Below are 16,800 nucleotides of genomic sequence, written 5' to 3' on the forward strand. Positions count from 1 at the left end.
CTAATTTGAATTTGAATCTGTTAAATTTCTAAATGATGCATTTGTTTATATATGTATAAGTAAAAAAAATGGAATATTAAAAATATAAGAAAAATAAATGGCTAAAAAAATAAATATAATATGTAAACTGGGAATGGCCAAAAATTACACCAAAATTGAGCATTCAACTGAAAATGGCTAACTTCCAGATAGGTTTAGGGTGTGACTCCAAGAGACTTTTTTGTAGATTTTGGGATGTTACATGTGTCACTTTGCCACTTTTCATAGCTGTAGGTAAAACAAGCTGCAGGGGCTCCTTCATTGAAATTTTGTTGGGGGTGCTACTGACACATTACCTCACACCTGAGAATGAGACCCATAAAATATCACATTTCACATCAGTTCTGATAAATGGGCAAAGTTGAATGAGTTTAATAGTATGATAAAGTCCTCAAAAGGCAATGCATTTCAGATAATAATAATAATGATAATAATAATAATACGAACACCACAGAAAACATAATTGTTTAAGAGCTTCAAGTAAAAATAAGCGCTGAAATAAATAAAACACACTTGGGTTCTTAATAAAACGTAAAGTGATGCAAACGTAAAGTGCTGTAAGTGTAAAAGTATTTTTTTAAACAACAAACAAAAAGCAAAGAAACAAAAAAACAACAACAAATAAAAACCCAAAACAAAACAAAGAAACAAAAACTCAAGGGTTAGGTTGATATTCAGATAGTGGGACACACATCTCGACGGGAAACAGTCTTGGACGCAACATCGGCCGGGGGAAAACACAGCCAAGAAGAGAAATTTGGCAGAGGATTTTTTCCAGGTGTTGCACGCGGCTCCGCCCTCGTGCCGCCCGTCCCCCGCCCCCCTGTCACCCCGGGTCCAGGCTGCAGCCTGCGGGCAGCCGAGCAGGGGGGCAGGGGGGCCGGGCCACAGACACGCCGGTGCTCCTGGAGTCTGCTCGGACAGACATCGAGGACACACACACCGAGAGGACAGCGAGGGACACGGCTCGGTCTGCCTGCAAACATCACTCCAGCTCTGTTTTATCGGGGAATACAAGTTTTGCGTCGAGTTCCGTTGTTTGTTCGGCTCGGAGCGGCATCACGGAGCTTCTGCACTCAGCCAGGATGTCGGAACTTTCCGTCAATGACCACCTCGAAGGGATTTTATCAGATTTTGAAGGTATGTAGGCTGTAATATTGGATTACTTTACTGCTGCCTGTTTTGTTGGCATGCAATTAAAGCAAAGTTGTAGCTTCAGGCTCTTTCACCTTCTCTGTTTAAAAACTCGTGTTTGTACGGGGGCTAAACGGTGCTAAATGCGTTTTCTGAGCTAGGTGGACTACTTTTCCCGAAAATTAGACTATTTGCTGACAGGTGCGCAATAACACACCGCAAACAACCACCTGCAATAAAAATCAGATTCTTTGACTTTGTAGTTAAAAACAGAGCTGGAACAATTAGTCCATGTATTTATAGATTGTTCAAAATAGACAATGAAATGAAAACATATAAATGTTTTGAGCCTTTACACATGGTGGAAAACTCAAATAGGCCGACATAGCGGTCCCATGGCCATTCTTTTTGACTTTACAAACATGTAACATTGTAAATGATAATTATCGATTGGGGCGTTAATTGGATTTGAATTACTTAAAAATGGAAGGAATTAAGTACAGTTAGTCAAGTATAAGTATGGATTGAATGGTTATTAGATCCAGGGTTTTTTAAAAATCATTATTAGAGACTGTTTGTTATTTATGAGAGGGGAGGGGGTGTTGCAAAAAGGGAAAGGCATGACAAATTAATCTTACACTGGGGATGGACTCTTATATTTTTTAATTAATATTTTGGCTTAGGGGAGGGGCATAAAACTTGTAATGGTATATTTTCTTCAACAAATGATGATAATTATGGTAATTATTATTATATATGTTTTTTCTTTTAAAATGTGTGATTTGTTTCCCTTCAAAATTTTGGTGACTTTTAAAGATGTTTGGCATTTTTTTCCCTTCAAAATTTTTTACAAATTTAATTTTCTTTAAAATATGGGACTTTTTTGTCTTTACAATTCTTTGGGTAATTGTTTTTTTTTTAAGTTTTGCTGATTTTTTTTCTTTTAAATTTTTGGGGGATTTTTAAAGAAAACATGCCTTTCAAAGCTTGCCAAATAACACCATTTTTCACAACCAGAAACTGTAAAAACAGAAATTATCAATGGATTTTTTTGGTGATCTTTGAACACATCATGTGGGAGGAATATTTCATGCATTTTCCCAGTGTCACTCAGGGAGGTTTAAGGAAGAAATATTTGTAGCTTTAGGGAGGGTCTAAAAAACCAGCCACAGGAATGTATGGATTACATTTACAGCCCATTAATAAATCATTTAAGTAAAATCTGGTGTTCTGAACAAAGTTGCAGAGGTTGAAGATTTTTTTTGTCTTTTTCATAAGAAGAAATAGATTGAGTCACTTCATAATGTTTGGTTTAGTGTGCCTTTAAATGAGACTTACAGTATAATTACTGGAGTCAGATGTAAAACAGCCTGGGTAGGTAAGAGAGCAGCACTAATAACATAGTGGAAGCAAAGCCTTGAGCTCCTAGTGTGTGTGTGTGTGTGTGTGCGTGTGTGTGTGTGTGTGTGAGAGAGAGAGAGAGAGAGAGATAGAGCATCTCATAAGCGGACAATAGTATCTTTTTGAGGCAGTAAATGTAGCTCTGTGAATGAGCTGGCTGTTCGTCACTGTTCGATCTCTCCTGCTCGTTTCTGTGTCAGTCCACACTTTGAAGTTCCTCTGCTGAACATCAACTTTGCAGGCACAGTCCTTTTTTTCTGTGATTTTGTCAGCCCGTATTAACAATTTTAACAGTTTTCATAAAAGTGAGTATTCAACATTCCAATAACACAATAAATGAATACTTAGGCTTTACTTAAAGGGAAAATTGAGAAAATGTCTAGATAATTAACTCAAAAACATACCTACATAAAGAAAATAAACAAAAAAAGAAAAAAAAAAAACCCAGCTACCTAAATTTTGCCACAAAAAAGGGAACTGCGGTCCATATTTAATAATGAGCGCAGTAAATGTTACAGGAACAAAATATGCTCTCTGGGAAGACTGTGCCCTGTTGGGCTCAAGGCCCATTAATAAATAATTTAGAGCAATTGGTAGTGGATTTTTGAAGGAAATACCAATATGAATATTTTATAGTTAAAAAAAATCTAAATCCTGTGATCAGACACCAGCCAAGCTTACAACATTTATAATAAGACGTGCCAATTTTTTGATATTTTATCTATATTGTGATGTGAGACTGGATGTTGATCATTAGATTAATAGAAATATTAAAAAGACCTTCCTGCAGTAATATAATGAAATCTATAGACAACAACAACAAAGACAACAACCACAACAACAGGGGTTTCTATCTTCTGAGCACTTGAACACAGCTTTTTTAAAATACCTTTCAAAGTGAATACTAGGGTTGCAAATTGTTGGCACTTTCGTTAATTGATTAATCCATGAAGTTACTGAATCATTAGTTGATTAAAGTGTTATTAAAAAAAAAAACATGAAATTTTTGCTCATTTCAAACAATATCAACTGCATTTAATCTTCAGTCAAAGCTCACAGCAACATATTGCATATATTTTGACAGCATTTCATAGCCTATCGATGAATCGATTAAATTTCATGTTTGATCAAATTCTAAACAACCAATTAATCAATCATAGATTAATTGTTATTATCCTTAAAAGCCTGGTCCTATGTCACAGTGTGGACATGGAAAACACAGGACATATGATGTGATTGTTGTGATAAACTGCTGCCAGTGACAATAACAATACTCTATAGGCCTATTTGAAACCCTGTTAATTAGGTAAAGGTTAAAAAAAAAAGAAACTGAGAAGAAGAATGAAGAAAAGCTTTAATAACTACTGTATGAATGTCTTTGGTGTAGGGACAGTGAAGGAGGGTGAGAATGTCAAAATGAACAGACTTTGTTCTTCCCCAGGGTGATCCATCATGTCCTAGGACCCTGCAGGGACAGTACAACAAAAGCTGCCCCCTCTCCTTTTATTCTTACTTTCTTTCCACATTCTTGTGTTTAGACAGGTGTTGATCTGTGCCTCTAAACAAATTAGTGTGGCCTTTGGACGCAGACTGCCACTGTAGCTGCCTTTGCACAACTGTTGTGTATTTGACACCTGAAACCAATGTCGTAGGACAGTCACTACCTTTACTCTTCAAAAATGCAACTAGCCAAAGAAATAAAAGTAAAGATTTTTACAGAAATCAGTCGTAATTATCTTTTTGTAAAATTATAATTGTTTTTCTGGCAGTACTATGTTGACAACCTAAATACAGTCTCTGTAGTATTTTGCGCTTGATAATGTGCCACACATTTACAGTGGGGACAGATTTGGACTGCAGGCGGGCCAGTCTATTCTAGTACCTGCAATCTTTTACTATGAAACCACGCTGTTGAAACATGTGCAGAATATGGCTTGGCATTGTCTTGCTGGAATAAGCAGGGATGTCCCCTAAAAAAACATTATCTTAATGGCTGCATATGTTGCTCCAAAACCTATATGTACCTTTCAGCATTCATACTTCCTTTACGAACATTATCCCCCAAAGATGGTGGCTCTTCAACTTTGCAGTGGTAAAAATCCTGATGGTTTAGTGCAGAGGACACAACATCCATGATTTCCAGATGATTTTAAATGTGTACTCGTCAGACCACAACACACTTTTCCGCTCTGCATTAGTCCATCTCGTCCCTGATGAGCTTGGGCTCAGAGAAGTCGGTGGTGTTTATGCATGTTGTTGATGTATGGCTTTCACTTTGCACGCTAGAGTCTGCATTTGCTTTTGTAGGTGCATTGCAGACTATGTTTACACACCATAATTTCCCAAAGTGTGTCCTGAGCACATGCAGTAATATCCTTTATGCAATCATACAAGTTTTTAATGCAGTAGCATCTGAGGGGTTGAAGGTCATAGGCATTTAATATTGGTTTTCAGTCTATTTCTCCAGATTATCTGAATCATTTGAAGATACTATGGATTGTAGATGCTGAAATCCCTAAATTTCTTGCAATTCTGGGTTGAGAAACATTGATCTTAAACTATTGGACTATTTGCCCATGCAGTATTTCACTATGAACATCACACCATCTTTGCTTTTGAGCAGCTGAGCCTTTCTAGGATGCCCCTTTCATATTCAGTCATGATACTGTCACCTGTTACCAATAAACCCATTTACTTGTGGAATGTTCCAAATAGGTGTTTTGTTTTTTTTTTAGCATTTCGCAACTTTGCCAGTCTTTGTTGCTCTTGTCGCAACTATTTTGGAACATGTTGTAGTGTATCAAACATTAATAACCTTGTTTTTGTACTGTATTCAATAGAAAATAGATCAAATTGGGTTTTGCAAATCATTGCATACGGCTTTTATTCACGTTATACACAGTGTCCCAACTTTTTTGCTGTTGGGTTGTACTTGAATATGTTTATGCTATGAATCAAACATACGGAGGCCAGATTTAAGTATTTGATCTTCTGTGCCACAGACACAACTTACTTGGTTCTCAACAATCATAAAGGCTCCATATGATCTTGTGTTGGTGGCAGTGAACCCAGTTCTTCCAGCAACTTGCTTAGGGCCGAGACCCCCAATGGAAGGAGGTCATCAGACGTGACGGATCTAAATTTGATTTGGTAACAGGGGAGCAATTGTTGATGCTGGGCTGGCCTGCCAGCTGTGGAATGCTGTGTGGAAGATAGTGTCTCATCTCCAGTGCCCACTTCTGTTTTAATCAGATGGATTGGAGCCGCCATGTAGAAGGCATGTGATTTAAGGAACAAAAATGAGTTTCATATGTGTCTTCACTCAAACGAGTAGAAAATATTTTTCCCCATCGTAAAGGTAAATCATTGAATAATACTGGCATTCAAAACATTCAGAGTTTTGTAGAATTATTCAGTATAATATTTTTGAAAAACCTACAGAATGTACGAGTAGTGAGTCAGAGCCTTAAATTTGATTTATGGAGCACAATGGATGCATTTTAGAAGTAAAGGACACCTGATTACTGTTACTGCATTTACTGTGTTGTTTAAATGTGTGTAGTGTGAGACATGTATGCTTAGTGTCCACTTTGTTAGGTACAGTTGTTCAGTCTAAAAACCCCTGGCAACGAACCAAACAACAGTCCTTTGTTGTTTTACCCTCCAACAACTACCAGCAAACTTCACACTTCCCATGCTGTCTGTACCCAGGATGTGAATGCAGCACACTGGTCGAATTTTAGAGGTGACTGTGGTGTTACCACAGCTTCGCTAAGCTTGTCTTATAGTTGTAAGGGGCATCACTTGGGTTTTTTTTTTGGCAAAATTTTGTATTAATTCCCTAAATTAATACTTTTTGAGCTTCTCCTACTGAGTTACTACAATTTTTAGAGCTGTCCCAAATATTTTTGGTGCTTTGAAGTTTTATTGACAGTTACTCGCAAATATTCAAAGCTTGGACTGATAGTGACAGGACCTGGATGGGTGGGGATTCGGGGGGGCGATCAATCATATCTATAGAATCTAATCAACCATCTGCACCTGAGCTGACTTAACTAACACTGTGTGTGTGTGTGTGTGTGTGTGTGAGAGAGAGAAAGTGATAAAGAGAGGGAAGAGAATACCACCACGTGCAAACGTAAAAACAACGAATAGGAGGTTTTTCTTTTTTTAAATTGACATGTTTCCATTAGGCATATTTTATATTTGCAGTTTCAATGCACGCAACTTGAGGGTTAATGGAAACTTGCTACATGATGGCATTTCTGAGTAGCCCAACTTATTCTGGAAATGATGTTTAATTGCATTTGAGTGTGAGGGTACATTCCTCCATGTTCTGGAGTCCATTTCATTTTTTAAAGATGGGGATAAACATAAGAGTCACTTGTGCTAATCAGCAGACTAAGTAGAGGCAGCGGACAGTGTTTACTTGATTGGAGGGAGAGACAGGAGCGTTGGGGCCCTTGGGTGACATGGGAGATTAGGAGAGGTCAACGGGGGCTGAGGGCTACCCGCCCAGCCCTGTCACATCCTGGTACTGCACTACAGCAGGGCGCGAACCCTGCTAAGATCAGAGGGGGGTCCCATGACTTACTGACCCAGTGACCACACACACACACACACACACACACACACACACACACACACACACACACACACACACACACAGCTCGTTGTCTTTGCTCATGACATGGTACATTCCAGTCTGCATCAACGCAGTGGAGCACACACACTGACAGAAAACACTGATCAGTTTGTGTTTTCTATTTGCCATTAACACAAAATGAAACAACGGTGAGCTACATAGGTTGAAGTGCACATTAACATGCATGTGCTCACATGTTGCGCACACACTTTCCCCTGATCTCACGGACAAGCGTTTTCACCTCACCAGTCTAAATCCCTCACTGTCTTGAGCCCATGATCACACATGCACACGCACACACACACACACACGCACCCACACACACACACACACACACACACACACACACACACACACACACACACACACACACACACACACACAGGTAGCACTCGATGTGTCTTGGTGCCAAGTCATTCTTCCATAATAGATCAGAACTTGGCACGACATCAGTGCAGGCTGCCTGGTACTCAGACATGTCTGGGGCTGTCAGGCCCTTAAGACACACTGGATCAGTTCTAATGAACCAATGGGAGAGCGAGCACAAAACCATTACTGCAGGGAAAGTGTGAAGAACAAAATACCAAAGGTTCAAATTCAGTATCATGATCTCAGTTTCTAATGTTCCCTTTGCACGCCTGTATACCTTAGTGATCTAATTGCGCTGAACTATGCTCACCGAATATATTAATTTGCTGGAAACAAGGCTCCCATGGCTGATTGGTGAATGGTTGAAAACAGGTACACCAATTAGGTGCTAATTAGTTAAGCCATGTCTTCCAGTACCCAAAACCATGTCATCTGTAGTTATGTATCTACTTGACGTGCTGCTGGTTGTGTCTGGTTGCTGATATAGAGCGGCCCAGGGGTGACGGTTTCCTGTAGGCCAACCTGGAAGCTGATGTTGCCCTTATACCTACATCCAAAGCCTATGGGATTTTTCCATTGGGTTTTAGATTAGGGTTCAATAGATTGTCGACCTGGTCGATTTTTGGGGCCGATATTTGGCATTTTGAGGATTATCTGTATTGGCATTTTATTTGAATTCTGAGTTAAATTAAAATTAGTAATCGGAAAAGTGTGGGAAGGCAGAATGCAATCCATGCAAAAAAAAATGTCAGCATAGGAGGAACTTTTACATTATAAAACCTCAGGGAGCTACTTTTAGTCATTCATTTTTTTTATTTGAATTTTCACTGAGCTTTGTAAAAAAAGTGAACTTGCTGAAAATTATGTTGAAAGTTTCAGTTTTCTTGAAACATTTGCTTAAAGCATTTTAAAAGTTTTGTGTTGGAGTGTGAGAAATATTCCAAATTCTACATGTGAACAGAAATATTTTCATTTCTATTGTAAATGTATATCAGTTCCAAGTATCGTCGGTATCATTAAGTTCTAATAATTGGTATCGGTATTGGCCCTAAAAAAAAACCAATATTGGTCGACCTGTAGTTTGGATTATTGCAGAAAATAAACTCTGTGGTAAACACATATTTATAATACTTACACGTTTTGTCTTGCGAGATAATCTTTACAAATGAACGCTTTTAGGATTTTTGAAGCCTAAACATGATTGCCAGATGTAAATAAACAAACTGCACTACTGTTGTGTTGCCACCACTACGAGGCTGTAAAGCAGTGTTTGGTGCGGCTCCGTGTGATGATGTTCTGTAGTCTCATTTAGCTACTTGTCAGCAACCACCTTTTTTAAAACAAAAATGCCACAAAGTGAAAGTCTATTCAGCTTGTATTAACCACAGACCTTATTTTAGACATCTAACCAAAAAAAAAAAAAAAACATTAAAAAAAACTCATTGACTTATAGGTGAGGGAACTGGAGGTTTACTGGGTTTTAGGACTCATTACTGGGATTGTGTATGGAATATCCACAGAAGTAAACATGCCGGCACAAGGTAGAGTACCTGCTCTGGATAAGGGGAAGGCTGAAGCGTACAGGGAGACAGGATGGACCCACCAACCCGTGGGTTGATTAGAGAAAAGAAAAAAAAAAAATATATATATATATATATATATATATATAATTGAAATATTTCTCTTGCATTGTTGATAATTGGACTAAGGTTGATGAACAGTTCATTTGTCAACTCCTGGTTGGTATTCCAGAAAGCAGGTTATGTGAAACTCTGAGTATGTTAACCCTGAGATGAGGAAAACTCTATTCTATATGTTCCAGAAAGAGAATCAAGTCAAACTCAAGTCAAATAATTAGTATTTTATTGAATTTTCATTTACACAAGACCAAGATTTTAGTCTACAAATCGATGATACCAGTGTGGATAAAATAAAGAAAAATTAAAAAATAAAATATAAAATGAATATATTAAAAACAATAAAATAAAACAAAACCCCAATAATAAATTACATTTAAAAAGCATCCAAACATCCAAACAGCTAAAATACCACCATACAATAAAAGACAGTAAACAAAATCAATAATCAAATATCAGTCAGCTGAATAAAAGTACTACCCCCACATTTGTATGCACCATAATGTAATACACAATCATTATAGTAATTCTCATTCCCATGAAGAAAATTAATATTGTGTTGACGGTTTGAGCTTTGTATCAATATTAAATGATCATTTACTCAGCAGGATATTAGGCGAGAGGACATATATGTGTTAAAACAGCATTCTGTTGGGGGTTTAAATGACTACATGTTGAAATAGCAACTGAAGGAATATTTACTCTGTTTCACGTAAAATATGAATAAAACCAAAGTGAGGTCAGCCTGCAATCATGCCTGAGTGAAATATGCCTCATCTTTCTGATCTTTTTATATGTTTCATTTTCAGTTGCTTCAAAGTGCATTTTCCCCTTCTGGGATTGCACCTAAATGTAAATCAAAATGTATTCAATCCACCACTTTTTCACCTGTATGCTACGATTTTAATAAAGTGTGGTTAATGTTTAGTCAATAGACATGTGCATTCAAACATGCGCATGGACACAAATGACACAGGCAGCGATTTTCTCCCATGAGGCTTTTCTCTCCTTAGTTACTGCAACTGTGTTACTTTTCTTTCTAAATATGGGCTAACATTCGGCGTAGGCAGCATTAGGACCTCTATGGGGTAAAGTAGCTTGGTTTCTGTTTCTCAGCGGTTGCCATGGTGAATTGAGGTATCGGGTCTCCATTGATGATGGCTTTTTATTTAGGTTGTTCACGCGCTGAACTCACATATTTAGAGCTGATTGAACTTATTCAGATCGGCTGTTCTGGAACCAAGTACTCAGAGTTTCCCATCTCAGAGTAAATCGACTCAGAGTTCAGGGTTAGACTCAGAGTTTGTTAAACCTCCTTTCTGGAATACCCCCCTGGTGTTCTGAACAACACAGAATAGGAAGAGCTAAGTGCAGAATAGATGTTCAGCGCATCGTCACGCAGCTGGTGTTTGTAGTGCATCGACAAAAACCATTGAAGCATTGAAAAAAACGTTTGCCTCAATAAAAACGCTTTGGTGGATATTGCCCACAAGAATGAGTGCAAGATTCGTGGCTTTCTGCTAACCTCACAATAGATGAGAACAACACCTGTAACTATGGTTACATCCACATCAAAGATGGCAACAGCTGTAGCCTCAGCTCTAGAAGAAAAAAAATGATTCACGACAAAAACAAGACTAAAGGAGACAAATATTTAGATGATTTAAATGTCATTAGAACTCACAAAAAACGGAATAAATGGAAACTAATCACATGCTCAGCCCTGCAGGTTTGAAAGGTGGCTGTTAAAAGCTTCATCCATTATTATCTTCTCATTATAAAAACTGTATGTAGAGATGTCTAATTCTGAGTAACATTTTCTTGGGAGGACACATTGCTTTTAAGTTTTACAAATTTCATTTCTTACTGCTGTGTGCACAACAAAACCAATGTCATCCACATTTGTTGGTTTTTTGACTAATAATGCCTGGCTATAACAAGGGGTAATTGTGACTTTATACAACATCTGCCTGTCACCTGGAGTGACAACATCTTTCCTTCATTAAACAGGCGTGAAGCGCTGGCAGTTAAACTTTGGACACACTGTCCCTTTAATAGACTCCAGCCTCTGTCCAATATTTTTCAGGCAACAGGTGCTTATGAGGCAAATAGTAGCCAGACATCTCTTTCTCTGTGTGTGTGTGTGTGTGTGTGTGTGTGTGTGTGTGTGTGTGTGTGTGTGTGTGCTTGCGCACGTGTGTTTTTGCATGTTTATGAGTCCTCAGGCACTGTGTTATTTTCAGTGTTACAACATTGCGACGGTCTGCTTGGAATGTGTCTTCCAGATGTGGTTTTAGTAAGTGGAAGTTGTCTTAATGTGTTTTTTCGTGCGTGTGTGGGTTTTTGTGTGTGTGTGTGGCTGAGAGAGAGTGTCTGCCCTGTGTTGTGTTGGCTGCAGTATGCATTTGTCTAAACATAACTGCAGGTTTTCGTGTGTGCGTTCGCACGTGTCACTACACATGCTGTCTTGTCTGTCAGAGGGTTCTACCTGTGTGGAATGTGCAGACAAGGGGGGATTGGACATGGACATGCCCAAACTCAGCATCCCCCTCATTGTGTGTCCACAGGACAGTCTCCCATCCTCTCAGTGCTAACTGGTTCCCAGATCAACACATCTTACTGGCTTGTAGCTGGTTACTCATCAGAGGGCCAAGTTTTGTAAAGAATCGACAGAATGCTTTCCTCAGTTTTCTCACACTTCAACTACAACATACTGTAACTTTACCCATGGGTATGCTGTGTTGTTAACACTAAATGATGTAATATATATATATATATATATATATATATATATATATATATATATATATATATATATATATATATATATATTTTGGATATATAGGAGGATTTATTCACTGTAAGCTGGAAACAAGCAAACACCTCTGCAGGTCATATGTTAATAGTATTTGCAGGTCGTAGTGTTGCTCCATGGTTGCAAAATGTGACTCAGTAGTCACGGTCTGGAGCTCTGCAAAAGCCCTGCATTGTGTGTGTGTGTTTGTGTATGTATGTGTGTGTGTGTGTGTGTGTGTGTGTGTGTGTGTGTGTGTGTTTGTGTATGTATGTGTGTGTGTGTGTGTGTGTGAGGCACAGGGCCCTAGGAGAGAGGGGGAAAATGAAATGCGACACCGTCTTGTGCTAAATCCCCATGTTCAGTATCACTTCTCAGCTGCTCCACGTTTATTTGTTTTGGTGCTGTGCATTGTGTAGACGCCCCCTCAGCACAGACAACTCAGACAGATGCAAAGTGCCATGCTGCTGTCTAGTTAGTGTTTTGTTTGTGCTACATTCAATGCATGTTTTCATCTTTTTATACTTAAAACAAAAAAAGACACTGCACAGGAAGTGCTGCATTTTACTTCACCAGTTTGTGTAATCAGTAGAATAGAATACATTTTGCTTTAAAGACTCTCCATCATCTTTTATAATATAGCAAGGGCATTTGGTGTTCATAGGGACAGCACACACACAGCATGGATTTCCTCTTGGAGGGAATGTGATTCTGACCAGCTGAACTGGAGGCCAGTTGTTCCATGTTTTCCTTCCTCTGGTGTTCTGGCCTTTTGCCAAAAGCTGCAACAACTGCAGCTCTTCACTGGCCAGTGTTTACAGACTTCAGAGCGAGAGGACACATTAGCCCCTTTCACGCACGCTCCTCAATACGTTAAAGTCACAAAGCAGTCTGTAGGAGTGACACCTGAGACATTTAAGTCACATTAATAGCACAAGTCTGAACTGATGTCACATGGACATTAAGGAAGAAGCAGCATAGGTGTTAAATGTGTATATTTTGTTCACCTTTATAAAACATTTCTTACTTATTATCTTAAAAAACATGAATGAGAATTTTAAGTTGCTGAGGAGACTCTTTTCATGTCAAGTAGATGTAGAATATTTATTTATTTTGAACGTATAAATCAAACAGAAAAATAAGAATAAAAATAGAAATAAAAATTGATAATAACCAATGCTTAATGAATAGATTAGAACAAGCAACAAGAAATTGCAATTTATATGCTTGAAAAGGAGTAGGAGGAAGTATAAACTTGTTTCCTACCCCTTCTCAGCTAATCCGTTAATCTGTGAACTTCATCACCAGCAAATATACATACACTTACATATTCATACATGCATACCAATATTTAATGAATAGAATGTGTATATTTGTGTGCACCTGCACACAACCTGCAACCACAGTTTATGCACAGTAATTCAAGTTGTGTGTTTATAAAATGAGGTTGAACAAAAACATTTTAATTAGACGAGCACTTCCTCTCTATAATTTAAGCATTCATGGCATTATGAGTATTCAGTCAGTTGCTTTACATCTAACATGTGAGTTAATAATTTAATTTTAATCTTTAATTTAATGAGAATCTCAGCTGAAATTATTATTAATAATAATAATAATTATAATAATAATAACTTAGCCCCTTTCATGTAAGAAATGCAGCCCAGTGTGCTTTACAAGAAAGAAATTACATACACCAATTGCTTTCTGACAAAAGACATAGAGGACCTAAATACATAATAAAACCTCCATGTAAAAATAAAATAAGATCAGAATAGAATACACAGAATGCTAAAAATAGAGTGTATAGAACACACACTACAGGCAGTGTGTTCTAGAGCTTTAGGGCGTAACTGACAAACGCTGCATCCCCAATTTTCTTCTGGCTATTTTTGGGAACCTCCAATAAACCAGCTGCATATGATTGCAGTCATTCATCTTGTCAATCCATACGTGTCCACTGTCAGACTTTATAACTTATGCAGCAAAATTCTATTATAAATGATAAAAGTTCAGAAAACTCATCGTACCGTTCACTCCCTTGCTCTCATGATAGTCATTAATTAGGGACACTACATCTCATGCGTCAGCTACAAAATCTCACTTGAGATTGAGGCTCCTTTACGGTATTGGTTCTGTCATGTCGGAATAAAGCTGCAGAGAACATTTACACCAAAAAAGCAATTTTTAAAAAGCAATTGCATAAAGAGATATCCATATTCTAGCAATGAAAAGGACTATAGTTGGTAGACTGATCACAATGCAAAGATACCATGGCTTGAACTGATTGGTGTCTGTCTTGGTGTATGTAAGCTAAAAAAAACTTGAATCACAAGGAACGCATTTCAATAATATAAAGGAGCTTTAGTGTGATTACATGGACATGAATAACCTATTTATGAGGCTTATCCTGGTTATGACCGTACTTGGAATATTGTGTTTACATGAACAAATTGAAATTGGATTATTCCTATTATTCCTATATTTTTGGAAACATCTTCAAATGGTCTGCATTTGATCTGGGCCATTCCGTCTTCCTGTTGAATTGGCAAACTTTTACTGCCATATCTGGAGCTGGCGAATGATCAGTTCAACATCAACCTGGTAAGCACAAGCTAACACAGCAGCAGCGACATACAACAAACACAGAGAGGTTAAACAATCCCAACAAACACACAAAGAAACCAAAACAGCTCGATTTTGTTGTTAAACCTGTTAGGTAAAGTTATCTGTGTGATGTTAACAGTTAGCCCTGTCACTGTGTCCGGCATGGAGCTCATACTCCCACAGCAGCAGCTTCAGCAGCAAAGTATTTTTTCAAAGGAACAAGCATTTTTCATGTTCCTTTTTCAAAAATGTACTTCTGTTTTATTCAAGAATATTTTTTATCCAGTAATCTATTTTTTACCACAGCCATGCTACTGAGTCACCGTTATTTCTGAGGGTGCTAATGATACGCTTCACTTAAAACACTGCTCACCACTTTGAATTGTGTCAACCTGTCACTACCACAGTGTAAGACATGGGAGCAGTAGATGAAGATACCCAACATCTTTCATTACCAAAAGGCAAAACCCTTTTTCTACGTCACTCCAGAAGTGAAACAGTGTTCAAAAACCAGGATAAGGTGTAGACATGCAACGGTATCCCAGTTTCTTTCGTAGTACACCAGGTAATATATCTGTGTGTCTGAAAATGGGATATGGTGTTTAAATGCTTAAACACATGAGGGGATACTCCTCCAAACACCTGACACTAAAAAATCTGATTAAATATGGGTTACTCATGTCCATATAAATGCACTAATTGTTTCTTTAATATAAAATTGACTTTGATTGCTTCACTAATCATAAACCCAGAAATATTAGGTTTTATAATTATGCTCGCTGAACTTAACAAAAGTTCACAAATGCAGCATAACGGGGGAAGATGAAGCACAGCACTCACATGCAAGACTGTTTATACAGGAAGCGAGCTATCATCACATACGCTGACCCCCCCCCTCCCACACACACACACACACACAAAAACACACCTATCCCAGTGAGCTGACCTGCAATGGCCATGAAAGGACGCTTCACACATCTGCACACACGCCTACACACACTTTCCCATAAACTCAGTCATGGCTCTGAGAGAATGCAGCACAGTGTGCGCTAATGTGTGTGTGTGTGTGTGTGTGAGAGAGAGAGAGCGAGAGAGAGAGAGAGACTTTGAGCATCTCTCTTTATCAGATTGAGTTGGCATTGTGTAAGAGAAAAGGATTAGGGTCTGCACAACTGTGAGCACAGAGGGAGTGGAGCCAAATGTAGACAGCTCAAACACACACACACACACACACACACACACACACACACACACACACACACACACACTAACATGCAGGTAGAACAGAGCAGAGATGGAGCGCACCACTGCCACCGTAATTATTTCCCCAGCGTTTGACAGGGTGCCAGCAATTACCTGATACAAGGACTCCTTATCTTTTGTATGGAGGGCAGGTTCACACTTGTAGCCTCAGCGAACTCAGGCGAGTCCACACAACCCTCCCCCCAACACACACACACACCTACAAAGACACACACCCCTCCCCAGCCTGCCTGGAGCCTACAGAGGCTGTGATCCTGCTCAGGTAGGAACTAATCTCCGTGAACAGATATCTGCATATGTGCAGAATCTGGAGGCAACGGGACAAAATTTTGGTCTCTGAAGTGTTCCATCTTCTGTAAGTAGTTTGTCTGTAGACTGAGTAGTAATGACCACAAATTGTTTAAATAATGTGCATAGCTACCATGATGTCAACCATTGGTTTGTGGACTGCTGTTTTAAATCCTCGAGTTCGGCCATTTCAGATGTCCCCATTTTGATTTTTTAGAGCCAAAAGTGACCATTATTGGGGGAGGGGGTTGAGGGATGGATTTGACTCGCAGACCATAGTCATGCATCGCAGACAGCCTGTCACTGAAGAGGCCCTGCTCTTGAACATGCGTAACTTTGGCAAGTTGGACATTTTTGTCATTGTTGTTTGTGGGGATTCACTCTTGCAGCCTCAAGTGGCCACTGGATGAACTGCAGGTTTTGGCACTTCTGCATTTGCTTCATTCAGAGGTTGCAGCTTGTTTTTGACCAATCATGTTTGAGTAGCAGGTAAACAGTTAGTATGTTTACACAATGTCACAAAAGGCAAATTATTGTGTTAGTATGATTAAAACTGGACTTTTAAAATACATGTTAACATGTTAGTCCGAATGAGATTGTACTGAGCCAAATTTCTCGAAGCC

At 38.6% G+C, this 16,800-nt stretch overlaps 1 protein-coding gene across 1 annotated transcript in view; it reads left to right on the forward strand.

The window, feature by feature from the left end:
- The first annotated feature begins 894 nt into the window (after positions 1-894).
- LOC121956082 (uncharacterized) overlaps positions 895-16,800 on the forward strand; it is a 105,172-nt gene continuing 89,266 nt past the window's right edge. Inside the window, exon 1 of the mRNA XM_042504171.2 lies at positions 895-1,179. Within this exon, the coding sequence (XP_042360105.1) occupies positions 1,125-1,179 (55 nt within the window). The 5' untranslated portion in view covers positions 895-1,124. The remainder of the gene's footprint in view (positions 1,180-16,800) is intronic.

Source organism: Plectropomus leopardus, chromosome 18 (assembly GCF_026936395.1).
Source record: "Plectropomus leopardus strain MGB_pleo_1.0 chromosome 18, ASM2693639v1, whole genome shotgun sequence".
Classification (NCBI taxonomy): domain Eukaryota; kingdom Metazoa; phylum Chordata; class Actinopteri; order Perciformes; family Serranidae; genus Plectropomus; species Plectropomus leopardus.